Source organism: Bubalus kerabau, chromosome 16, assembly GCF_029407905.1.
Source record: "Bubalus kerabau isolate K-KA32 ecotype Philippines breed swamp buffalo chromosome 16, PCC_UOA_SB_1v2, whole genome shotgun sequence".
NCBI classification, from domain to species: Eukaryota; Metazoa; Chordata; class Mammalia; order Artiodactyla; family Bovidae; genus Bubalus; species Bubalus kerabau.
Genome location: NC_073639.1, coordinates 72,384,495 through 72,410,336, shown reverse-complemented (window position 1 = coordinate 72,410,336; position 25,842 = coordinate 72,384,495). Strand labels below are relative to the sequence as shown.

At 46.1% G+C, this 25,842-nt stretch overlaps 1 protein-coding gene across 3 annotated transcripts in view; it reads right to left on the bottom strand.

Annotated features, from left to right (window-relative positions):
- The window catches only part of KREMEN1 (kringle containing transmembrane protein 1), a 54,435-nt gene extending 29,986 nt beyond the window's left edge, over nucleotides 1–24,449 (bottom strand). Inside the window, exons 1-3 of one of the 3 annotated variants that reach the window (XM_055549695.1) lie at nucleotides 24,182–24,449; nucleotides 6,753–6,915; nucleotides 2,898–2,989 (exon numbers count right to left, since the gene is read on the bottom strand). In XM_055549695.1, coding sequence (XP_055405670.1) covers nucleotides 2,898–2,989; nucleotides 6,753–6,915; nucleotides 24,182–24,278 — 352 coding nt within the window. In that variant the 5' untranslated portion in view covers nucleotides 24,279–24,449. Of the gene's footprint in view, nucleotides 1–2,897; nucleotides 2,990–6,752; nucleotides 6,916–15,779; nucleotides 15,873–22,887; nucleotides 22,974–24,181 lie in introns of those variants that run through there. The other 2 variants (XM_055549696.1, XM_055549697.1) reach the window with 2 other exon arrangements.
- Between the last annotated feature and the right edge of the window lie 1,393 nt (nucleotides 24,450–25,842).

Sequence of the window (25,842 nt, the reverse complement as noted above, 5' to 3'; positions counted from 1 at the left end):
ATAAATTTCTCATGCCTGTGGCCTCAGGCTCTAATCAGGGATGTGAAGAAAATCATATTTGTCTTTAAATACCATTTGCAGGTTCTGCTCTCCCCCAACTAGCCTACTTAGTTTCAAAAACTGTATGAAACTTTTATAAAGAATTTGTAGGTAAAAGAGAACAAAGCAAAAGCCATGCGGGGTATTATAGTGCCTGTCCCTCAAAAGCAATGAAATAAACAGGAATAGGACTGGTGAGGCTCACTATTTAACAAGAGACAGACACGCAAAGGCTGGACATTAAGCCAAATGATTTCCTGTTCAGTAGTCAACAGGACTTAAGAGATTCAGGAGGCGGGACAAACAGGGATGGTAAACTTGATGTTGGGATTTCCTTTAAAAAATCTGTATTTCTTCTCTCTGTGATAAGAATGGGGGTTCTGAGACACATATTGGCAGAAGCAGTTTGAAGAGCAAATCCAATTTCCTGGGGGTTGTTCTCCTTTTAACAGTAAGTTCTGATCTGGGCTGCATAGGTCAAGAGCGTGGTTCAGATCTCTCTCTGCTCCCTTTTGAATCAGACTTGGTCTCTGCCTGCCTACTTGTTTTAGCTCTTTGCGTAACAGAGATTCCGGTCTCCACACAATGGCCCACCATTCAACCACACTCGGCTTTGTCCCTAAACATTCATTCCCCCTGGCTCCTGCTGGGTCTGTTATATTCAGATATGAACTTTCCAGGAATCTGATCATGTCACAGGCCTTTTCCTGTATGACAAGTTCAATGCTGATCATGAATAGCGGGCTTCACACAGAGGGTTAGTATTATTCATGAAAATTATGACTCCACATCCAGAAATAGGGCAAAACTGGCCTAAAATAGGCAGGCTGGATCTCAGTTGAGTCCATCAGGCAATTACCAAGGTCTCCTGCTGCAAACAGCTTAGGAGGTTTTCTCAACTCTATTAATCTGACAAATTAAAAGCACAATGTCCTTGCAGACTCAAGGTCTGAGGCCTGGCTCGGTGGGGACCCTGGTGCCCACAGGGTGAACAGAAGGGTTTTCCAAAAGACCAAAGCCAGATACTGCTCCCTCCTCCCAACGCCCTAAACCAAGGGCTCCCAGTTCTCATTCCCAACTTCTGTGTGTCTTCCCACCTTGACCATTTCAAGGCCAGCTTTAGAAGCTCTGAGAGGGTTATGAAAGCGCCTTTAAGAAAAATGACATTTAGCCTTTCTTTTGGAACAGTGAGACACATCTGACAAATATTACAAATTAGAGGGGACCTAGGTGGTTCGTACTATTTTGCTGGAATTCTCTACTCTGGAACTCAGTGACCACGTGAGTCTGCTTCCATTGGCCCAAATTATATTTTATAAATGAGAGTGGAGGATTATCTTTCTAAATAAAAGCACTCGGACTGAAACCCCCTCTTTGCCATTCCTAAGAGAATGACATAGGCGGGTACTAAAAGACCATCATTGTGCAGAACAAATGGACCGAGGAAAATCTGCTTTCCTCTCCCCTAGCCCCTTCCTTCTTCACATAACTAGAGCCAAAAGAGATGTTTTTCATTTTAAAAATTTGATTAAGCAGCCTGGGCAAAAGCCTATTCTTCTGGTCTTTACAGTTTTCTCATTTTGGCAGAGCTGAACCAAAGTATACCAGGCTGGAAGGACAGGGAAGTGAGGGCCTAACTGCTGGGCAGTAGTGAGACATGTGAAAGTTTAGCTCATGAAAGTGAGCACTGGTCCCCCCGAGGCAGCAGAGTTCACACTGCTGAGGTGGGCACGGGGAGAGAGGCTTGGGTCCCACTTGGACCTCCATACCCTTCCTGACCTGAGGAGTGGGAGAGAAGGTCGGACAAAGGGTAGATTTAAATCATGAGGGAGAAAATCCGGGTAGGCTTATTATGAAAGAGCAGTCCTTTCCTTCAGCTCTAAGAATTGAGAAACTCTATTCCTCTGGCATATTTAACAAGACATTATAAACACCGATTAGTAAACGCCTTATGGCTACCATGTGTAGTTTTGATTTCTGTATGTTAAATCTTCCCGCAACATTTTCAACCTTATTTTCAAGTACCTTTCTAAGATCCTCTGACATATCACATATGCCCTGAGGGTCAGGATACCTTTCTGCCTTTACATACATATAATAAACAGTGAACAGGGAATGAAGGAATGAACAGATTAGAAGACAGATCTTGTGCTAAAAGGCTGAAGAAAGTGGGTTTTCCAGTAGTAGGGAGTGACAAATTGTGAGCTATTGTAATATAACAATAGAACATCTTTATGTGAGGAAAGGAGCTATCACATTGGTTTTGAAGGTATCTAATTAGACATTTACTGAACACCAGCTTTCAGGGGACACAGCACATCAAATCTAAACAGTAAGTAGAGTCACAACTTAGTTTTACTGTCGATAAAAGGCTCTTTGTTCATTCTTTAAAAAAAAAAAAAATTGGCCACACCCCGTGGGATCTTAGTTTCCCAACTAGGGATTGAACTCAGGCCCCAGCAGTGCGAGTGCTGAGTCCTAACCGCTGGACTACCAGGGAATTCCCTCATTTTTGAAAATTAATTCCCCAAAGTACAAGGTACTGTTTCTTTTTCTGGACTGCTACCAAGCTGGTGCATCTCTACCCATGGACGAATCGGTGTGAGGAAAGCCAGTGGAAGGTGAAGTTCTGGGCTTCTCCATGGAGGGAAGGGGTTCCTGAGAGAACCTGAGGGTCTCCTTCCCAAAAAGCCTCCATGAGAGAAGTGAAAATCTTCAGCCCAGGTGGCTTTCCTCCCACCTGCTCCAGGAAGCCCACCTGCCTGCCTGCACTATCTGCCCTCCCCCGCTCACTCTGGGGCACTGGCCTCCACTCCAAAGGCCTAGTGCTCAGGGCCAAGGGGGAGTCTGGGCCTTACTCTGGCAGGTGGGGATCTCGCAGTACTTCCAGTAGACGCCGTCCTCGTGCTCTGCCACGTAGCACCAGGGGCTCACGTCACCGTCTGGGTTTCTGGGGAGGGAAAAGGATATACCCAGTAACATTCCCTTTGTTTTAAGTCAACTGGCTCATTGCTTTTCAGTTTTACCAACCCCCAGCCCCCACCAAAACCAAACCAAACATACAAAAAATCTCCAGCTTCTGTGTTGTTTCTAATAATTCATATGTATCTTAATGCCACCTCTCATGAAGAAGAAAAAAGTGGGAATACTACAAGAACAATGCAATCCACTGCCACAGAAACTTCAGAGCTTGAGGGTGGGGTGGGGGGTGAGCAAAGGTGAAGTGTGTTTATACGAATTCACTGCAGTGTGACCGGGACAACTGACCACTGACTAGATGATTCCAAACAGCCCTGGCACCTTAACTGTGAACACGGGGACCCCATGACTGGGAGAGCACAGGTGCCCATAGAACTGTGCATAAACACACGGATGGAGCCAACAGCTAGGATGGAGATTCGGAGGCTCAGTCAAAGGTCCTGAAGATACGCAAAACCCCCTTTACTGCACAATTTTTCTTTCAATGTTGTATTCTAGGGAAATCTTTACTTGCAAAGACGTTCACCACAGCATTTTCACAATGCAAAAAAGTTAGAAACAACAATTAAAGGTTGGTTAAATAAATATGTCCATATAAGGGAAAGCTAGACAGCTGGTAAAAATGTGGTGTAGAGACATATTTATTAATATGGAAAGAAATTCACATGTCTTGTTAGGTTTTTTTTTTTAAAGGCAGTTCTAAAACACAATCTATGACAACAATCCCATTTTTGAAAAGATATATTTAGGGACGGGTACACACCAGATCCTTGAAAGTATTTATCTCTAGATGATGGGACTATAGGTATTAATAATTCTAATGTTTTTATTTTCTGATTCCCTTTATTTTCTTATGTCTTCTAGAGTGAACACTGTGTGATTTTTAAACAACAAAATAAAATTCACATGCTCCAGACTCCACTGACGAGTTTTCAATAGGATCAGGCCAGTCAACTCACGTGTGATAGAAATGGGTCCTCTTTTCACTTCAAAATACTAACATCTCAGAAACTTCTAAAGAAAAGTACACCAAAGAGTCTCAGTCAGAGCATAGAGTCCTGTTATCCTGGTACCAACTTCTGACATGGCAGTAATAATCGCAAAAGACTTATTTCACATTTCTAAACAAGTAGCTTGGAATAAATGCTTTAAGGTCTTTTCAACTCTGAGATGCCACGACAATAATGGGCAGTGCTGCTGAAACACAGCAAAAGATGGCAGGGGTTACTGGACACACAGAAAAGCCTTGCCTCTCTCTGCTGCTTTTCAAGCTCCCTTTATTTGGACTCAGAAGGCTGGAAACCTGATACTCCAGTTAGGCCGGAAATGGGCATAAAGACCCTGCGGCCTAAGCTTTTGGAGCAGCCCCTATCAGGCCTGGGAAGGATCAGCCTATTGTGCGGCCCAGAAGATAAGCCACCCTGAAGCACAAAGGGTCCTTTTATTTTTTGTGCCCAAAGGCAGGTGCCAGCACCAACCCTGCTGTCCCAGCCTCTCTGTCCTCCCACCCCCAACCCAGATACGCAGAGCCCAGAGAAGCCCATTCCCATCACTCGCCATCTCTCCGACATCACGACTGGGGTGGCATTGGAAACATCACGTCAGACAAACATGGTGTCGGGTGTCAGCTGAGAAATCAAAGTTGGAGAACTTGTACAAAGCCCTTCTTTAGACAGTATTTCACTGTCATTTTCCTCCCTCTATTCAGGGTTTGGCTTTGATGTAGGATTTGGTAAAGTCTTTCGAAAACAACTGTTTGTTATCAAAGTCAAAACCATTCTGGAAAGCATCAGAATAGGCTAAAAAAGAACAAGTAAATCCATCTTTGACTCCGCTTCGGTGCTAAAACAAAAGGTCCCAGGGCTCTCTAATGTGATAATAATCGACAATTTCAGTGTCCCTTTTTTGAAGGATAAACTGTTAGGTCAGGTCTGGTACATTTCACCAAATCAAAGGAGAGGCCTGCAGCCAGCCAAGGCTCAGGAGGAAGGTGGTGCTCCTGGCGCTTAGTGTTTCCTTAATGGATATTTACTGGTGCATGTGTGGGAGCCTAGTGGTGGAACTGGGTGCTAATCTATAAGAAAAAAATTTTTTTTCATGTAAATTAAACCTCGTGGGAAATTTAAAATCAGATTTAAAAACAGGAGCACATCTGAGAAGACTTGCTTGATAGAAGGCAACAGAAGAATAGGATAAACCAACAGCCTAATACCAAGAGATAGTTTAGAACAAGAAGATAAAACAAAAAACAAACACTGGTTTCTCTTTCTAAGTATTCTTCTTAACCCAAGCCAACTATTCCCAATAGAAAAGCTAGGGGAAGGAAATAAGCCAGAAGTGGAGTGGGGTTCATTTCTTTTAAATATGAAAGAAAAAAATTAATGATCATGTACAACTTTGAAAATAAAATGTAAAAGGATTATTTAATGAGCATGTGTAATATTAATGCTAAAATGCAAAAGATAGCAAAATGTGAAGTAGTATATAAACAAACTGTTACCTCTGGGAAGAAGGCCTTGTTGGAGAGGATTTGGGAGGGAAGAGGTAAAATGAGGACTTTATTTAAACTATATATATATACATCTGTGGTGTTTGAGAAATTTTTTTATAAACTTTTAACACTTCTATAACAAACAAAAAATAAAATGTAACATATAAAAAACAGCAATCAAATAGCAAACTAAAAAACAGTGCACTAGTAGCTATGAGGGAATGGCCAGTTGGTGTCCATTAGAATCGAGGTGAGGCAAAGAGATGAAGACAACACGGACTACAGGCCTGGAGACTTCAAGATAAGGGTCCTAGATATGGGCAAAGGTACCTGGGGAGGGCAGCAGGTAAACACTGGGACCCGTGCAGTATAGGTATAAATATGTTGTTTCAGCTGGGTCAACAGTGCGAAGATCCCAACATTCTGCTAGAACTGGGGGCAGAGTGTGTGGCTCAAAGAGTAGCTCAGTGATCGTTTTTCCCTGCCCCAGTGGCTTAAGAGGCTGCCTTTGTACCTGTCCTAATAATAATTAAATTCAGCACGTGGCTGAACCATGAGTCACGTAACCAGGACCCTGGATATAAATACCTAAGACGTAGCTATAACCAAAGGTGCTCTGGTCCCTACTGACCAGTGATTCTCAAGCTGATTTGGATCACTGACAACTTTGAGAATCTGATCAAAGCCATGGATCATCTCCCCTGACAATCACAAGTACACACTTGAAGCACCATGGAGTTCAGCCCCTATGAGGGTCAGACAGCAGGTGAAAGAGCAAAGAAACACTCGAGTATACTGAAAGGAAAGAAACAGCACAAATCTGCTGGCTACAGCTGCTCCCAGAGCAAGATGGTCCTGGGCTGGCAGGATGTGGGACAACACAGGGCATCTTCCTTAGCTCAGAAGCAGAGGGAGGTTCGGGCCGCAGACAGTGCTCCGCTTGCCCATGACATCCACGGCAGCTTAAGAAGCTGAGTCTTCTGGTGGCAGCGCCAACAAAGGAAACTCTCCCAAAGAGACATGGAAGTGATCAGACAGGAAAGCAGAGCTCTGCAAACCAACATCAAAGAGCCCCAAGTTGAAAAGAGATTCTGTGTTTGTGTGTGTGTTTGTGTGCACATGTGCACGCAGTTTTGCGAGAAATGTTTCTAAAATAGTAACAAGAAAGGCTTTCTGAGCTGGCCAAAAGGAACAAAGCTTTGCCTAGTTGTGAGCAAGGCGGGAAGAGACCAGAGGGTCTTACCTGCAGTAGTTATGCTCGCCCACGCCCCCCTCCCCGTTGGGGTACTTCAGAGTGTTGTAAGGATGCTGGAAAGTCTCGTTCCAGAACAGACATGGCTTCCCACCTTGCAGTGCCGTCCAGTTCTGCGTTCCCCTGTAATCTGCACCGTTGGCTGTGAAACATTCTAGGAAAAAGAAAAGACAGAGCAAACTAAGTTTCTGGCAACATCTAGAGCTTCCTCCCTCTGTGCTAGATGTCTTGTTTTGTTTGGATGGAGCTGGAAATGGGTAGCATCTTGCTGGATACGAGACACAGTGGGTTGAACACTGGTAGGGCTGGGTACCCTCCAAAGCCCAGGCTCCTCTTGGCGCTTGCTTGTCTGCAGACACAAGGACATTTTCCCGGAAAGTATACAGATCCCAGCTAGGATATAAACAGGGAGCTGAAATGTATTGAAGCCCATGAAGTGAACCGGGAAAACCCCCAAATCTGGGAGCCGTCCGTGAGGAACTCTGGGTGCTCAGAGGGGGTCACTGCGCCGCCAGCGTCTCTGCGTGGTAACTGGAACCAGGGCATCAGCTCTAACTGAGCTCTCCTCCACGGCTGAAAGGCTGCACTGACACTTGGATCTAATAAGGCCATGGGATACAGCAACGCCTTGGAATCCCCATCACACGGGCCTGGGAATGACTCACATTCCCTGGTAATGAAGAACAGTCCTCCCCATGCTGCTTGAGACGGAGGTGCCACAAAACAGACAGTCAACAGGAGGGAGTGGGCGCTGAGCTGGCATTTTCTTTCACCTCCTTCTGAAATTCCTTCCTACAGGACACGTTCAACATGGTCTGAGTTCCCTTTGATAAGAAGACAAAACCCTTGCAGGTGCAACAGTTGTGCTTCTAAAATCTGCCTTTCAGACTTCGTGGGGGAGGGGTGGAGGTTGGATGGGAACCTCGGCTGAGAGGATTTCCCCCCACATATTGCACACATTACATTCGCAGAGGTTCACGAGAAAGGCACGGTACAAAGAGCGATTTCCGAAAATTAGCTTAGTTGAAACTGACAGATAGAAGCACTTCAAACACTTCTTTAAGATGTATCCCTAGGAACCTGACAATCTGGGGGAGTTACGCTAACATTCTTGGCTCTGTTCCTTTCCCTCTCCTGGCATGTGCTGACCCACGACTTCCGGCATGAAGGACTCACACCTCCAGCTCCCAATGTGGGGCATGCTCCTCTTCTAGCCTCAGCATGTGCATAACACGGGCAGATCTATACTCTGAAACGTATCTGAAACCTACCTGCAGATCATCTCTCTTCCTGTACCCACTTCCTCTCCCAATCTGGGCCGGTTTTGCCCAGAATGGCACGGTTTTATGGACAGCCAAAATAACCAGGAACCCCAGGCTGCACAGGACACCTCACACTTCACCTACACGTTGTGAGAAGGGTGACTTGTCATGTTCTGAGTCAACCGAACCCTCCACCAAGAGTGTGCACGAATTTAAAAAGTTCAAAGGTAACTGAAGGAGGCAGCTCAGTATAGCAGAAAATCACTGGTCCCAGACCTGATGCCAAACAGCTGTGCAACCTTGGATGAATCACCGCCATCCACATCACTGCTGATGTTTACATGGAGTTCTACTGAGTGCCAGGCTCTGCTCTAAGTGCTTCACATCAGCTCATCACCAGCCCAGCCCGGAGGCCTTAACACCCCCACTTTGCAGATGAGGCGACTGAGGCTCACACTCACACCCTACGCTGCCTCTGACAACCCCTTGGCCTCACCCGCGCTTTCCTGCTCTCCCTCACCCTGCTTCCTCTCACAGGTGAGTCCTGTGGACTTCTGTCAAACGAGTTCCCTGAAACTACCCTCTCCTCTCCGTCACCTTTGTCCCGATAGCCATGGGAGGACAATATGGTCCGATTCGGGTCCCACAGCATCCACGTTCGTGCTCCCAACAACCCATTCTCCACACAGGGCTCAAAACTCCCAGAGAGATGTGAGCACTGGGAACAAAACCCAGAGCCTTCGTCCCCGTCTGCGAACCTGTGAGACGTGGCCCCAGGCCCTCTCTCCACCAACCAAGCTCTCCCCTCGTCATTTGCTGTGCTCCAGCCACATTCTTCTGCTTTTAATTCTATAAACACACCATGCTATTTCCTGCCTGAAAAGTTCTTCCCCTAATACTTCCCATCACAGACTAAACATTATCTCCTCAGAAAACCCTTCCCCACCATCTCCACTCGTTTCTCTGCCCTTCATTTGTTTTCTTCGTAGCACTTATCATCACTAGGAATATATATGATCTGCTGGAGAGAGAGAGAGACTTGTGTGTGTGTGTGCATGTGGGCTCGTCACACCAGAGCCCTACCCAGTCTCAGGCTTAGAGCAGGACCTGGGAACCTATATTCCTAAAAATCTGCCCTGGTGATGATTCTAAGAACATCATGCCAATCTCTGCCAGTTACTAGAATCTTAATTTCTATGTGTTAGAAATCTTTTTCCCTTATCGAAAGTGACTGAGGGGCTTGGGAGCCAGAAATGCGGGCTGACCAACGGAAAGCCTTAGCAGTAGACAGCAATCTGCAGGGCAGTGGGTCAGTGTTCCCTGATGACTTGATCTGAAGAAGAACGTGGTGGCCATCCATACAAGGATGGAACAGCCCTCTGGAACGGGATGAGGTGGCATCTGAGAGATGGGAAGTGTACGAGCAAGCCTGTTGGCTTTAGTCTGCTTCTCCCAGACCCAGTTTTGTTCTTAATTACACTAGGGAAACTGAGGCAGTGTTAGCAGATTTGACAATTATTTTTTGAGCAGACTTGCCCAGTGCATGTCAATTGTGTGTGTGGGGGTGGGGCGGGGTGTAGGGGGACAAGAAAAACAAACGTGAACACCCTGGATTACAATTGTGTGCATCTTGATTTCATCAGAATACTAGGGTGGGTACTAGGACAAGAAGAGGAAGCAAACAGTAAATGACACAAGAAGGACTTTCTGGGTAGAGGGCATGGCAGGCACAGACCCGGAAAACTGCATAGACTCTTTGGGAAAGTGCAAGGCCGCTCCTCTGACCCAGCCAGAGTAGGGCGAGTATGCGGGGAAGGGTGGGTGGGACATGAAGAGGAGGGGCCAGGCAAGACCAGGATGTGTAAGGTCTTGAAGGCCATATAAGTTAGGTTTTTGCTTTTGTTCTAAGAATGAGAGGAAGTCATTGGAGGGTTTTGAGCAGAGAAGTGACGTGATCAGATTTATCCTTCAGTGGAATTGTAGCCGCTGGGAGGAGGAGGAGCTGTGAAGAGCGTGCCAAGCACGTGGCAAGGGGACCCTAGGTGGCTGTTGCAGATGATGGGCTGGAAAGAAGGCCTGGCCTGGGCCAGGCTGGCAGCTGAAGGGTGGGAAGAAGTGGCTGGACTCTGGATGTATTTTGAAGGTAGAACCAAAGTATTTGCTGGGGGGCAGGGGTTTGATGAATACAGGGTCCCAGAGAAAGAGCAATTGGCAACAACACCAAGGAGGTAGGCCTGGGCAGCTGGGTGAATGGTGCTGCCATGTACTATGATGGGGCAGACCCAAGAGGCACAGTATCTTGTGGGTGGAATCAAGGCTTTGGTTTTGGACAGGAAAACTGGATAGAGATAAGAGAGTAAGCAGATGGCTAGATGAGCCCAGGGTTGAGGAAAGAAGCCAAGGCCAGATCCAGAAGTGTGGAGGTAACAGCGCCTGTGTGGAGAGAGAGGACATCTGGGCCACGCCCTGGAGCCCTGCCGCATTTCAGGCCTGGAAGAAGGGCCCAGCCGTGAAGGCTGACAGAGCATAGTCTGGGAGGTGGGATCTTGAGGGGAGAAGGGGTTTTGAGAAGGAAGGGATCATAAGCTGTGAAAAGCACTGCTTTATTTCCTGCCTGTCTTCTCTAGCTGGAGCCCACTCCATTCATCTCTGTTGGACCTTTCCTCTCTATCAGAGAACCCCAAGTCTTTTGTTTTGGGGGACTGAAGGAAAACAGCCCTTAAGTTAGACACAAGCCTGAAGCACTCGGGCTTAATTCTGCCTTTCTAAGCTGGCGATGCCTTATCTTTTTCTCCATCACCAAAATCCTTCAAAGTATGGCTTGTGGCATTTATTTTTTAAAAACTGGAGATGCACTTGTGGTCAGAGGAGGATGCTGATGGGCGCGGGCCTGTCCTGCTCTGGCTCTGACCTGGCTGCTGTACCTCCTTCACAGCACATCCCTTCTACAACTCAAGTTTCTTTATCTCTGAAAAGAGGGCGGTCAGCGAGATCAGGAGTCCTAATCCTTTTACGTACACAGAGACCTCTTGGAGAACAGGATGAAAGACAGGGATCTGATTCCCCAGACAACCATCACATACACAACAGTTTACAGTTTCAGAAGTGCTCATGGAGCCCCTGAAGCCCTTCTATGCAGCCCTGACCACCTGAACAAGTGATACCTACAGAACAGACATATATGCACATGTAAACTTCCAGGACTGAATGTTTAATCTCCAGGGTTATGAAACAGTTTAAATCAAATACTTTTCTCACTTTCTAGCAAGAAAAACTTCTAGCATGGAAAGAGCACGATACCGGCTGGAGTTAGAGCTCAGCTCTGTGGTTTACAAGCTGCAGGCATGCAGCTGAACTCTGAGCCTCAGTTTCTTCACTGGTACAAAGGGGGATTCGATTATTAATAGCTTGGGACAAATGGAAGAATCAGAGGAACTGCAAGTAAAGTGCCCAGTACACAGTAGGTGCCCCATAAATCATTATTATGTAAATAAACAGTGCATTACTATGTTACTAAACTGTAAAAAAATTAAACTTTATTATAACTTTGAAAGTACTGTAACAATCACGATCATGTCGTTTACCCCATAAAAATACACAGCTATAAAAGGCAATATGTCATGGATGGACAGGCACACCATTCTGCTATTTACAGTTCTGTTGACAGTTTCCAGGCTACCATGCGGGTAGAAAAAAATATGTAATGTTTGAAAAAGAGGGGATATATGTACATGTATAGCTGATTCACTTTGCTGTATAGCAGAAATTTTCAACACTGTAAAGCAACTATACTCCAATAAAAATTAATTAAAAATAGATAAATAAAAGGAAAAAATATATATGGTTTGAGCCCTATGTTGAATTCCAGCATTCAGTGGATAAAAGGTAAGGCGAAAAACATATATGCTTTTCTTAAAATTCCAACTGTGTGATGAAACATGTCTTTGTTTATATATGCTACTGAAATCACATAATTCAATATTTGTACTTATTATAAGTGAGGAAAATGCCAAGTTAAGAGTCTCAGGCAATTTAACCCTTGATGGGTTGTGTATACACTGAATTTTTAAAGTTCATGTTTAAAACTGTAATGAGGTATTCTGTTAAAATAATTAAAACTTGACATATATGAGATAGTGGTGGGAAAGCAAAAGACATTCTACTCCTCAACAACATTTAATAAAGTTGAAGAATAAGCTCTCAATGAAGCTCCAAGTCATTCCTAGCGACACTATTTCCCTGAACCATTCCTAACCACACTATTGAGAAATAGAAATTTTTTCTCATACTGAGTCTTGAATTTTCCTAGTTTTCTGGTAGCTAATTACTAGTTAGATCTCTGTTGATGTGATTTTTGTGAGAGTCACTGTTTTTAATCCATCAAAGTCGAGTTTCTGTTCCACATAGAACCATTCAGCATCTCTATTAATCCTATGTTGGAAGAATCTGGCTGATTTTAGCCTAGTTTGAAATCAACACGAATCAACAAGCACTAAATTGAATTATGACATCTTAAAATAAGGCAGACAATATTTTTCAGCAGGAATATCTTCTGTTCTTTTAAAAGGTATCTGTTAAGTTTGGCAGGCAGGTAGATTATAGAACTACAAGGCTGAAGTGGAAAAAGCTCCTTTTAATACTTAGATAGAGACATAAGAGTGTCGTCAGATGTTGGCACAACACACCTGGTGCGTTTCCAGTACAGACTGGTGTCTGGTGGGAACTTGTGTGTAGGTCCTCAACGCCTGCGGTCCCTGACAAAATCATCTTTTGCCCTTAAGACACTCAAAGGCACTTCAGAAATGCTTATTTCAGTTACACGGAACCTGGAGGTCAAGAAGTGTGTGGCCCTGGGAAGTCAGTGGTTCTCAGCTTTTCTCACCCCAATGGGGCTGAGCCTGTGAGAAGAAAGTCTACATCTTTAACACCGATGGCTCCCCAAGGGCAGGGATTCCCATGATTACAAGAAGGCAAGTGATCTAGATCTTGATTTAGATCTAGATCCCCAGAGAGAGGCTAGTCTGCGGGGAAGGAGGAGGCCTTCTATATACATAGTGCATAGAGAATCACTTGCAGAAAGAGGAAATGACACGAAGTAAGTAGCTGACACTGCGAGGTTTAAAGAAATCACCTGGATTTGGGTCTCCACTTCTTCATTTGTGAAATGAGGGGATTGGAGCCAACGTCCCTTCACTCTAAACCCTAATCTCAGGAGTCTAACAAAATAGGACAGAGATGCAAAAGTCTGAGGTAATGTGACAGGAAAGGCTTAATGACTAAAAATCTCTTCCAAGCTTATAATGCTCTAATTCTGTTTCTCTAATGGAAGCAATGATTCTTCAGGAAAAAAAAACAAAACAAAACTCACCTCCCATGTGGGCCCTGCCTCTGGAGAGGCTCTTATAGCACTCTTTTTTGCTTAGAAGAAGCTACATCTTCAACATATATATGTCAAAGAAAAAAGAAAAAAAGGGGAAACTTCTAGGTGAATAGAGACTTAGGTTAATAGAGTCAGATCACCTAAATGCACCTTGTTTAGATCCTTGTTTGAACTGTAAAAAACACCCATGAGACAGTCAGGAATATTTAAATACTGATTAATGGACTGGATATTTGATGATACTAAGAAATCATTGTTAAATTTTTTAGCTGTGACAATGGTAGTGGTACTATGTTTTTGAAAAGGGTTCTTATCCTTTACAGATACATATTGAAATATTTACAGATGAGATGATATGATATCTGAGATTTGTTACAAAATAATCCAGTTGTAGGAATCAAAGGGATACAAATGAAATAATACTGGCCTTGGTTGACAATCATGGAAGCTGGGAGAGAGATACATAATGACTTCCTTGCACTCTTCTATTTTTGTACATGTTCTAAATTTCCCATATTAAAAATTTTTGAAAGGACACCTTGAAAATACTAACATGTTGTTTTACAATTAATCTACCTTAGTTTCTTTTTCAAGAACTATGATCAAACTCAATCAACCATAAATTCACTCATCTAAAATCAAGACAGACATTCACGTACCATGTTCTTGGACTATGTATTCACAGTTCAAATGACCACAGGAAAAAGTTCTGTACTTCTGCCCAAAGTAGAATTGCCACAAAATAATCACTGTAATTATTTAAATTATCAGTAGCTTTTCTATTAAAATATCTTTCAGATCTTCCTTTTCATTCATAGGAACAGTGTGCTTAAAAACAGCATCCCGTACCTCTCAAAGTTATTTTAACTAAAGAATGCATACTTTTGGAAGAGGACCTGAGGTCTTCTATTTGAATCTCCAGCTTATTCATAACAGATGAAAACGTTGCTCAGTTGCTCAGTCTTTGCAATCCCGTGGACTCTAGCCCACCAGGCTCTTCTGTCCATGAAAATTTCCAGGCAATAATACTGGAGCAGGTTGCCATTTCCCACTCCAGGGGATCTTCCCAACCCATTAACAGATAAAATACTTGATTAAAAGACTGTTCTAAGAAACAATGAACCTATACTAAGCAACGGACCAGAGGTTTAAATTCAGAAGACCCATGAAAAAACTTCAGAGAGGGGTCCTTATTACTTGTTATGTAGTAATTTGAAAAACAGATAACTATCAAAGCAGAGCAGGCCCTGAATGCAGGGCTGCTTGGATTCCAGTCCCCAGTCTGGGTTTCATCTGGAATATGCTCTACTCTCACCCAGGGAAGGCCCACTGGACAGCATGCACGGCTGTCACAGTGAAGCATGTGTTTTTGCCGGGAAGAGTCACCATGAACATGGAGTAATGCTTGAGGAATTGACAGTCATTCTGTAGGATATTATAAACAAATACGCTCATCAAATTGAAGACCAGGAGATAGCTTTTAAGAAAGAATGAGGGACTTCCCTGGTGGTCCAGTGGTTAAGAATCTGCCTTGCAATACAGGGAATTGGGATTTGGTCTCTGGTCAAGAGAAGTAAGATCCCATATGCCTCTGGGCAGTGTAACTCGCGTGCCACAACCAAGACCTGATGCAGCCGACAAAAAAAGGAAAAAGAATGACCATTCACCTACCAACATATACAGAAAGATTAGGCCAAGCTTCAGTGAAAGCATGAACTCTCTCAGAAGTCACTAGCTCAGCAGAACTCTAAGGAAAACATTTCATTAATTAACCGTGGACTTTTCTGCCAGTACCAGCAGGACATATTCTATCACAGCATGGTGACGGCACCTCTCTCAGTGTAATGCTTGAGCATCAGTGGGTCTACTTAAATATTTACTCATGAATATCCTCTTCAATCTTGAAATAAAATTTCACACTAGAGTTTTCACGGAAGGAAATGGGAAGCATAATAAAATGTTTTCAAGTTCAAAGCCCACTTCTCTGATGGACAATAACTTAGTGCATCATAAGTCAACTGTAAAGCATCAGAACATAGGACAAATGTTGGAGAACTATTTGAAAGCTCAGGGTCCAGAGGAGACAGCACTACACTCCTATGGAAACCACAGGCTCTAAAACAAGTCCCACAGTGCCTGCTGTCCCAGCTCTTTTAAGACTTGATCATCTTGAACTGTAATTGCTCCAGAAGCACCTGGCCCCGCTTCCACTAGCCCGTAAGTTTCCTGAGCGGTTCACTCATCTCTGTGCTCTCAGCAACTACAGACCACACAGAACATGCCTGGCAAACATCTGTTGAGTGAGGGAAGCAGGTGTATGGAGGGCTAGGTGGGGAACCCAAGATGGACATATTCAGAGAGCCCAGGTTTCCTTACCAGTTTGGGCCTCCACCCTGGCTGTCAGTGCCATACTGTGAAATGACCCGGGAGAAGTTCCAAGAAAGTTTATGTAAATCAAAGTATTTAAAAATCAAATGCTTGCTATTTAAACCAAGGGAATCTGCTATTTAAATGGAATCCATGGTAGAATTGCTTGTAACAGGGAATGAGCAGCCCTCTTTGCAATGAATACACCTGTTTCTATTCTGAGTCTGCTTGCAACAGGAGACACCTGGCTCAAATCTACACCTCACCTAACCATCACTTGAGCAACACTTTCACACTGTCTGAAGTTCTCGATCAGACTAAAAAGGAGATAAAAATAAACTGATACAATCCGGCTTCTGGACAAGTTTCATGAGTACTGCCTGTGCCCAATTTTTAATTTCAGACAGTGAGAAAGTTCTCCAATAATGGAATCCTGGAGGGCAGCCAATGCTCCATGGAAGCCAGGCTCTGGGCTATTCAGCTTCCCTTGGTTGATACGGAGTGGGCAAATAAATACAACAGCCCGTGAATGAGGAGCTAGCTGACTGCCAGGTAGACAGTGTATTTTAGGGGAGTGCGTGATCAGTCGTGTCCGACTCTTTGCGATCCCATGGACTGTAGCCCGCCAGGCTCAGTATTCCAGGCAAGAACACTGGAGTGGGTTGCCATTTCCTACTCCAGGGGATCTTTCTGACCCAGGATCGAACCCACATCTCTTGAGTCTCCTGCACTGGCAGGCAGATTCTTTTACCACTGAGCCACCTGGGAAGCCCCAGTGTATTTTTAGAGCACATCTTTAAATTAAAACCCAAAGCAACAAAGTTGTCGTTTTCTGATTTGGCACAGGGACAAGTCCTAGTCAGAGATGCGGGGCATACAGTAGACATTTGATAACATTTGTTAGTCAGTTCCAAGATAAAGATATGACTCAAGAGACAAGTTTCAGAAATCCTGGCCATGGAGACAGCTTGAGGCAGAAGTCAAGTCTCAGTTCCGTTGTCACCTCCAGTCACTCAGAACAATGAGGACAGATGGTGGCCAACAGACTGATTTGTTGGTCAAAGGTTTAAAGTTTCAGGCGATGTTTCATGTATCAAGAATTTGGTTGCCAGATTTAGCAAATGGAAGTACAGAATGCCCAGTTAAATTGGAATTTCAGATAAACAACTAACGATTTTTTAAGATAAGTATTCCCAAATATTGCATGAGACAAACACACAAAAAATTACTGTTTATCTGAAATTCAAATTTAATTGAGTGTCCTGTATTTAATCTGGCACTCTTACTCTAGAGAAAGTGGAAACATACGGTGACCCACAGACCTCCCTACTCCACTGAGATTTCTGAAGCCCTGTTCACAGAAATGCTTAAGGAGTTTAGATATGGATGAAGAATCTATTTTCTTAAGAGTGAAAAAAGATGTTGATCAGAGTCGCCTACTCTGAGGCCACAGAGAAGAGAAGGGCAAAAGAATTACATGATCAGGACAGGTTTCTCAATCTCGGCATGACTGACACTTCGGGTTGGATAATCCTGTAGGGGGCGCTGTCCTGTGCATTCCAGGATTGTCAGCAGCATCCCTGGCCTCTACCTGCTAGATGCCAGTAGTGCCCCGCTCCCCACAGCAAAAATGTCTCCAGATATTGTCAAATGTGCCTCGGGGGCACAAATCTCCTCTAGTTGAAACCACTGAATTAGAAGAAATGGTCAAATAAACAGAGAGTGTCATACTCATTAACCAGTGGTCACAGAACAAAAGATTCTTCTCAAGGGAGAAATTTTCAGCTCAGCCCGGGGGCCCCCTCAGGCCCGTAAGAAGGATGAGAGGACTAGTTATTTCAGCTAAGACAATCAGAAACCCTTCACTGGCCAGAAGCACTGGAGGAGAATCTTCGGTGAGCCAAGCCGATGAAGTTCTGCATGGCAGTGCACACATCACAAAGCAGGGAGACGCACCCAGCCTTTGAAGACGTTCCTTTTAAGTTAACCTCCCTTCCAACTAAACTTTTTCCAAATCTCTTCCTGCCATTTGGAAGTTGAGTGATTCTCAGCTGAAAAGGCCTGTATATACGAGGTGCAGATGGCAGCAGTTATGGCCCTCACCAGATGCTGCAGTCTCTAATTTGATTGAAAGGATATAATTAGACAACAGAAACACTTTAATGAAAGAGCAAAACATGGAGGGAGGGAAGGATTGAAGGCCCTTAACTGATGCCAAAACACCCACCAGTAATAGAGGCTTTGAGTCTGGGGAAAAGGAAGGGGAAAGCCCCTTAAAAGGACAGTCCCCATCCTGTTTATTTCCCCATAGACACAGGAATAGGGATTTTATTACTGTAGATTTCCACTGTATTTTATGTGGGAACAATCTGATTAAAACCAGAAGAAGTCTTCGGAAGAACATCAAAGAAAAACAAATATGGCTTCTGTGGTCATTATTAAAAATATTTTTACCAGTCCAATAATTTTCTTTGAAGATGAATTTTTATAGATTGAACAGCAGCAAGTAATTTATATACTGTGATGATACTGGTTAACAATCCCTACTGTTCTAGAATAGAACTACTTGGCCGCCATGTTTTCATCCAATGTCAGGACACCAAAGAACATGGACAGCCACTTAACATTTGTTTGGAAGATATCAAGAAACTGGGGAGAGTTAGTCCTATAAGTCAACGCTACAACTGTTCTGAATCATCTTTAAAAGTTGCCTCTGCTGTTTTTATTATTTCCTAGCTTTCAAACTTTGAGTGTGAGTACACTGCTCTGGTTCTAACCAAGAATCTAACCAAATTGAAAGAAGTCCAGCCCTCAAAGTCTGAAGTTGCTAATGTGGTGTGACACTCTGGTTTGGAAGCCTCCTCAGCCCACTAGAAGTGGGACCCCGCCCTCATGGAAAATTGAACAATAAAAGTTTAATGCTCTGGCTACTTGCCAGGGATTAAATCAGTGGTGAGAGAAACTAGAAGCTGGGCCCAGCAAAGGGGCAGCTCCGAGAGGGTACTGTTATAAGTAGGAGGGAGATGCAGCCTTGTGTAGGAGGTGGCCCGAAATCTTTTGTCTATAAAGTTCTTCCTAGTCCCCAACCTCATTCCTCTTCAAACTGGTGCAAGTCCAGGCGAGGGAGGTGTTTACCTAGAAAGTGGTTTAAAGGCAGGTGGGGAGTGGGAAGATTTCCATAGGGAAGGAAAAGGCAGGTTTCTGTGGAGTGGCCATTTTTGAAGAGGGACAACCTTCTGACATTTCTACAAGGGCTTCTTTGCTTTCTCTGTTCAATCTGAATCCAGGATAAGGTCCCAGAGGTGAGGTCTGGGGAAGAAGCACTGCTATCTTGAGAGGAAGACACTGAAGACAACAGAGAAAGGGGGAAAAATACAGAGTGACCGCGGGCTCCTCTCCTAGACTCACGCTTCTGGGTTCCAGCTGGATTCTCAAGATCAAAATAACATGGGAGAATGTCAGTCAGAGTTCTCACCCATTCACCAGGAGTCAGCCAGCAACTAACCTGCCAGGTGACAACAGGGGGCTTGAGGAGACCTCACCTCAAAACCCGCACAGGTAGCTTGCTAAGGAACACATTGACTTCCTCCTGTTGTCCTTAGTCAGGAGGCAAAAACCCAGACAAAAGCTGCAGATCCAAACTTCCGGCCTCTCCCAAGTGTTTTGCATTAACTGTTCCACAGTACAAATACAATCAACTTGGTATGTTTATTTCATTTTGTTTTTTTCAAAAATGTTTTAAAATAATCAGCCATGCTAAACACATTGTTGTTTTTCTAAAGGCCACTTTATAAAAATGACGATAGAACCATGGAAATAAAACTCAACTGTTTAGGAAAATGATAGAAGTTTGTTTTCTCTTTTTTTTTTTTCTGGCTTTTTTTTTTTTTTAATATCTCAGGGCTGGTGCCACCTGCTGCCTGGGCTTTCCTCTGAGAAACAGATCTCTCAACAGTTTGATCCAAGCAACATCTGCATAGCTGAACAAACCCTGGGCTGGTTCTGAGGCAGGCTCTGTTTTCTTTATGTACTGCACACTGAACCACACTGAATTTCTTTTTATTTATTTATTTATTTTTGAATTTCTTTTTAAAGCTTTTTTTTTTTTAAGTCTTAGTAAAGATCCAAATGTATGTGCATGAAATTTCCCTCCCGGACACATTATTTTTAATTGTGGTAAAATATACATAACATAAAATTTACCTTTTCAACCATTTCTTAAAAGTCTTTTAAAGTCAGCTACTAGTAAAAGGTAAAAATTCATTCACCAAAATCATTTGCCTCCTTGTCACCTTTTCAGACCAGTGAACAGTGGGAAAAGAAAATCAGTACATATGGACCTAGAGCAGGACTTGGTCAAGTACAGCCTGTAGGCCAACTCTGGCCCACTGCCTGTTTTTGTATGTCCTATGAGCTAAAATATGCTTTTTAAACTTCTAAATGGTTGGAAAAATTAAAACTTGTGACACGTTACAATTACACGAAATTCGAATGTGAGTGTCCATGTGAGTTTTACTGGAAGACAGCTACTCTCATTCATTCACATTTTGTCTACGGCCTCTTTTGCCCTACAAAGCCAGAGTTGAGTAATTGCAGCAGACAGTACATTGCCCACAAAACCCCAATTATTTACTGTCTAGCCCTTTATAAAAAATGATTGCCAACACCTGATCTAGACCTCAGATGGCATTACAGGCTTGAAAATTCTAAAGACGATATATTGCCCATCACACCAAATTCCTAATCTGTACAATGTGAAGCAACTGAAAGCAATATATTTTACCTTCATCACTGATTGCCTTTGATCCAAATAACCTAAATCATAAGTAAGCATATCAAGAATATCTCTGTTAAATGTACTGAGTTGCTGTTTCTTAGCAGTGAGCTTAAACTGAACTTCTTTTTGCTGTAAGATTTATAAAAGGTCTCATTACATACTCAAACACTTAAATAGCTTTGTCGAGGAGTGAGTTTTCACAAAAAGATGAGAGTTCTTTGATGCCCGGTCAGTTTTGACCATTTCCCTGTCTCTTAAAATACTAAAAGCATAAAAGAAACTGGCATGCACGTTGGTCCCCTTCACTACTCTCGGCCCTTCTGTTCGTTCATGCTAAGTCCCTTCAATTATGTCCGATTCTTTGCCACCCCATGGGCTGGCTGTAGCCCACCAAGCTCCTCTGTCCATGGGATTCTCCAGGCAAGAATGCTGCAGTGAGGTGCCATTTCCTCCTCCAGGGGATCTTCCCAATCCAGGGATTGAACTCATGTCTCTGGCACTGAGAGGCAGGTTTTTTGCAGGTAATCCTATTAACATTAATGGAGTCCCCACAAGGGACAAAGCTCTGTACACTATGAAGTTCTTACTGTTAACTGAACTCAGGTTTTAGGGCAAGACACATTACTGTCTAACGGGACAAATTCTAGATGAGGAGCTAGAGGAGAATGAGTATCAACTATAAAACGATATTCACGGCAAATGTTACCAGAGTTGAGACACTGCTGACGCACACCCAGCAGGCCCTAAATATGGTGAAACACTGATGGTGAGGTGAAACACTGAAGGTATTTGCCTTCAGCGGAAAACTCAGAGCTAAAGTCCACCCAGCCTTCTCTTCCTATCTCTTGGCTGTCCCCTGCAGGTTAGTAAATTCCAGATGGGAGTCCACGTCAGAGAGTCCATGGCCCTGGCTGCCTTTCTCCTTGAAGAGGGAGTCTAGATTCCACCACTAACCTCTACATCCCTCCTTATCTGTTATGAAGGAAGGGAGAGGATCTTAGAGGGTGAAGAGAAGGGAGATCATTTGGGGTTGGCTATACACTGTAATTAGAAGTATCACTGATAGGGAATGAGCTAACTGTTTTCATAAAGTCAGCATTCAAAAATGCAAACCACTAGTAATTTAAATATTACAAAATTATGCAGAATGTAAGTATTGAAATAATTTTTTCCATCCACAAAATTTTAGAGAAAATTACAGTATCAAAAATATGAAATGGCAAGCCTGACATATCTTCAGAGTAAAACATGTTTTTTATTGGAAAGGATTTTTAAAAACTAGTGGGTAGGCTCTAGACAGGATGTGATGGTGAAGAAAGACCATGTGTTATCTCCCCCAAATTGCTCTGGAACTAAAGAGGAAAAGTCACAAGGCACTGATGTATTATCTCAAGATGGTAGGGAGAGAAGCTGATGAGGCTCACTGAATTGGGAAGATAGGCCTTATCACAAATCATTTCATAATGGTTATTTATTTGTCTCTAACCCAGACCCACTCTTCCCAGGTGGCTCAGTGTAAAGAATCCACCTGCCAATGCAGGAGACTTAGGAGATTTGAGTTTGATCCCTGGGTCAGGAAGATCCCCTGGAGGAGGAAATGGCAACCCACTCCCGTATTCTTGTCTGGAAAATCCCATGGACAGAGGAGCCTGGCGGGCTATAGTCCATAGGGCTGCAGTACTTAAGGACTAAGCGAGCACGCAGGCACACACAAACCCCAGACCCTGCAATAAAAGCACACTGAGGTTTGAGGTTCACGTGACATAAGGGCTGCTGCACTTGACCCTTTCTACTGAAGCAAAGGTGCCTGAGGAGGGTGCCACCTTCCAACAAGCATAAGCACACAGCAGGCTCCCTGAACACTTTTTAGAGCTATTACTTTGCCCTTTCCAGGAGAGGAACCAGTTTATTTCCACCTGTACCTCTCTCCATAGAGGACACTAAATCCTGGCCACAGAGATGGCAAAGTGGAGCTAAGGGGTTACTAGGTTACAGTTATGTTGACATATTCTGGCTCTCAGAAAGTTCCTCCGTCATTCCTCACATACGGTAAACAGTACAAGTGATCAAACTTCTGCAGAAGTTTTTGTAGATGTCCCCTTAAGAGGCCACTGATCACTCAGAAACCCCTTCCTGAGCCTAAGCTTTACAGCACTTGGAGAGCCCCCTTCTACCTCTCTCTCTAAAGCCAAGCCTTGCCTTTTACGGGGTTTAATCAGATTGGAAGCTCAGAGCATTCCCAGCGCAAAGGAGGTGTCCAGCACTTGGCAAATTGTGAAGCACTATAAAAAGAATTCTTAAATGTGTTCAGTGACTGCCTGCTGTGTGTGGGTGTGTTACCTGCAGTATATCCTTTAATCTTCACAACCAGCAAGGGAATTGCCATCATCCCTCCTTTACAGATGAGGAAACTGAGGCTCAGAGAGGCACAGCCCAAAGTCAGGCAGTAAGTGACAACATTAAACTTGATCTTTATCAGGAAACCAAGCTGGCAAGTAAACAAAGCAACCCAGAGTTTTCTTTCAGCAGCAAAATCCTGTCTCTCCAACATCACAGTCTGCGACTTTGGGTGGAGAGCCCAGAGGCTTGAGTTTTCCCACTCAGGCAAATCTGTAATGCACTTTTCCCACCCCTTTCCCTCACGTCCAATTCCCCACACTTGAACAACCTGCTGAGGAAGGTACCTGGGCCAGACAACGCCCTCTTGCCTGCTCTTCAACTTGGGAGAGTTCTGCTGCAAGGAAGGGTGTGAGGGCAAGCTAAGCAAGTTCCAGCTTCCATCCTGGTCTAGGGCCCCATGTGGGGAAAACCTGGCCTTGACCTTGGCCTGGGGAGCGGGTGACCCTGTTTAAAGTGTGGAGACACCCACGGGAAACGGGGGCTCTGCGTTGCACTGGCACGATGAGCACACTAAACTCTAGGGGAGACGTTTGCTATCACCCCCTTCCTTTCTTCCTCTCCCCACGCTAGACCTGCACCTGAGTCCCCGGGAAGTTCAAAGCGGGCCCCGGGGGTGGGGGCGGGGCGGGTAAGGGGACGTGCAGGCAGGGCAGAGCCGGTCGTCTTGGGACCCAGATCCGCCTCTACTAGTAGGACAGGCAGGTCAACTCGACTCCCCACGAGGCGCAGATTACAGAGCTGGGCTAGCGGGGCGCAGACCCGGGCAGAGGGGCCGGGCGCCCGCTCTCGTCGCCTCTCGGCACCCGCTGAGGAGCCGGGAGGCGCGGGGCCCGCGGACGTGGGAGGGAAAGGGGCCGGGGGGCGTCGCTGTGGGGCTGGCGGAGGGCGTCCTGGCCCGGGGTGTCGCTGAGGGGCTTGGGGTGGGGGTGGGGCAGCGTCCCCAAGCGGGGCGAGTCGCCCCAGGGGACTGGGCTGGGGGTGCGAGGTCCTGAGAGGGGAGACCTCCCGGCCCGGGGGCGCGTCGCTGAGGAGCCTGAGGAAAGGATCTGAGGCACTGAGGCAGAGAGGGCGCCGGCCGGGGGCGTCGCGGAGGGGCCTGAGGAGAAGGGCCGCCTAGTCCGAGGGGCGTCGCTGAGGGGCTGGAAAAGCAGCCCCACCAAGCAGGGGCGAGGGAGTTGGGGCCCCGGGCGGGCTCCGCGAGGGACAGGCGGCGGCGGGGGGCTCGCTCACTCACCGGGTCCGGGGCCAAGGCCGGGGCTGGGCGCGGGCCGGGCGGCCAGCGTGAGCGCGGCGGCGGAGAGCAGGGCGAGGCGGGCGGCGGGCGGCGCCATGGGCCGTCAGTGCGGGGCCCCGGGGCGCGGCCCGGGGGAGAGGGGGCAGCGCAGGGAGCCGGGGGCGGCCATGGGAGCGGGACGCTGGGCTTGAGCGTGGCCCCGCCCCGGCCCGCCCTCCCCAGCTCCGCCACCGCCCCGGCCGCCCCGGGACCGCCCGGCTCAGCCGCGAGGCCCGAGGGGCGGAGCCGACGGCGCCCGCCCGTGCCTGCCACTCACGCGCCAGGACCCGCCCACATCCCCCCAACTGCACCTGGCCCCGCCCACCGGCGGAGCATTCACTTGGCAGATTCGAGGGGCGGGACCTACAGGTAAGGGGCGGGGCTTAGGGCACCGACTCCGAGTCCCCGAGTGGAGGTTTGACCCGGCTGGACCGGGCCGGGCGCCCAGTGACCCCTGCTCCACCCTCGCTCGGGTCGCGACCCACACGCGGGCTCAACCGCAGCCGTAAAAATCAAAACAGCACTTTGCAAACCAATTTTCTTTGCTTGGCTCATCGCAGCGGTTTTAAAAAGGGTGCTCTGGAGTCAGCCTGACCGGATTCATATCCCACTTGATCACCTGTAAGATCTTGAGAGTGAAAGTCGCTCAGTCGTGTCCGACTCTTTGCAACCCCATAGACTATGCAATTCTCCAGGCCAGAATACTGGAAGTGGGTAGCCGTTCCCTTCTCCAGGGGATCTTCCCAACGAAGGGATCGAACCCAGGTCTCCCGCATTGCAGGCGGATTCTTTACCAGCTGAGCCACCCGGGAAAGGAAAAATAGCTCTCTTATTTCAACTTCTTCATCGGTTAAACGGGGGCGTTGATAACAATTACTCCCAAAGCGGTGGTACTAACGAGAAAATGCGTGGAAACTTTTACACACATATAGTAGGAGCTTAGAAAATGTTGAGTTCCTTTCACCATGCCGATTCTTGCAGGCACAAAAGAGGCAGCATACTGAGCCCTGGTTCCGAATCCTAAAACACATCTTTTGTCAACTAGGGTAAGTTCCCGGCTCTTAGTCATCTGCAAAATAGAAATAATAAAAGGCCCTCACAAAATTAGGTTAGATTCCATAGAAACAAGTGAAGCTCCCGACCCAGAAGTGGGTGGGGCCGACGGTGCTTTCTCAGACACTTGGATCCCCTGGCGCAGAAAGCGCGTGGCGGCTCTGGGCCCCCGTGTGGCCGGCCCATTGCTCCTCACTCCCCGGCAAGGTCTTCCCTGCCCGCCCCAGGGTCTGTGGTAGGCCCTTCTCCTACCCCGCACTTCCCTAGGCAGAAATTTTCCTCCGGCTCCCGCCGAAAGCGCCGCGGCAACGCCCCGCAGGGCAGGTCCGGGCGATGCGCCGGGAGTTTTTAAGTCCCTGGTACCAGACTTGCAAGTGCGGGCCTGCGCCAGGCGCGGCGGCGGAAACGTCCGCCCTCTCATGCAGACTCGCAGCGCCCTGAGCGGAGCTGGGCTCTCCCCGGCCCTCAGGCTCCCAGCGGGCTTTAGGGACACCGTCCCCTGCGCCCCCTAACGCCCCGGGGGCCGTCCCCTCGCCTGCCACTTCGCCCCCAACCATCCCCCCTACCCC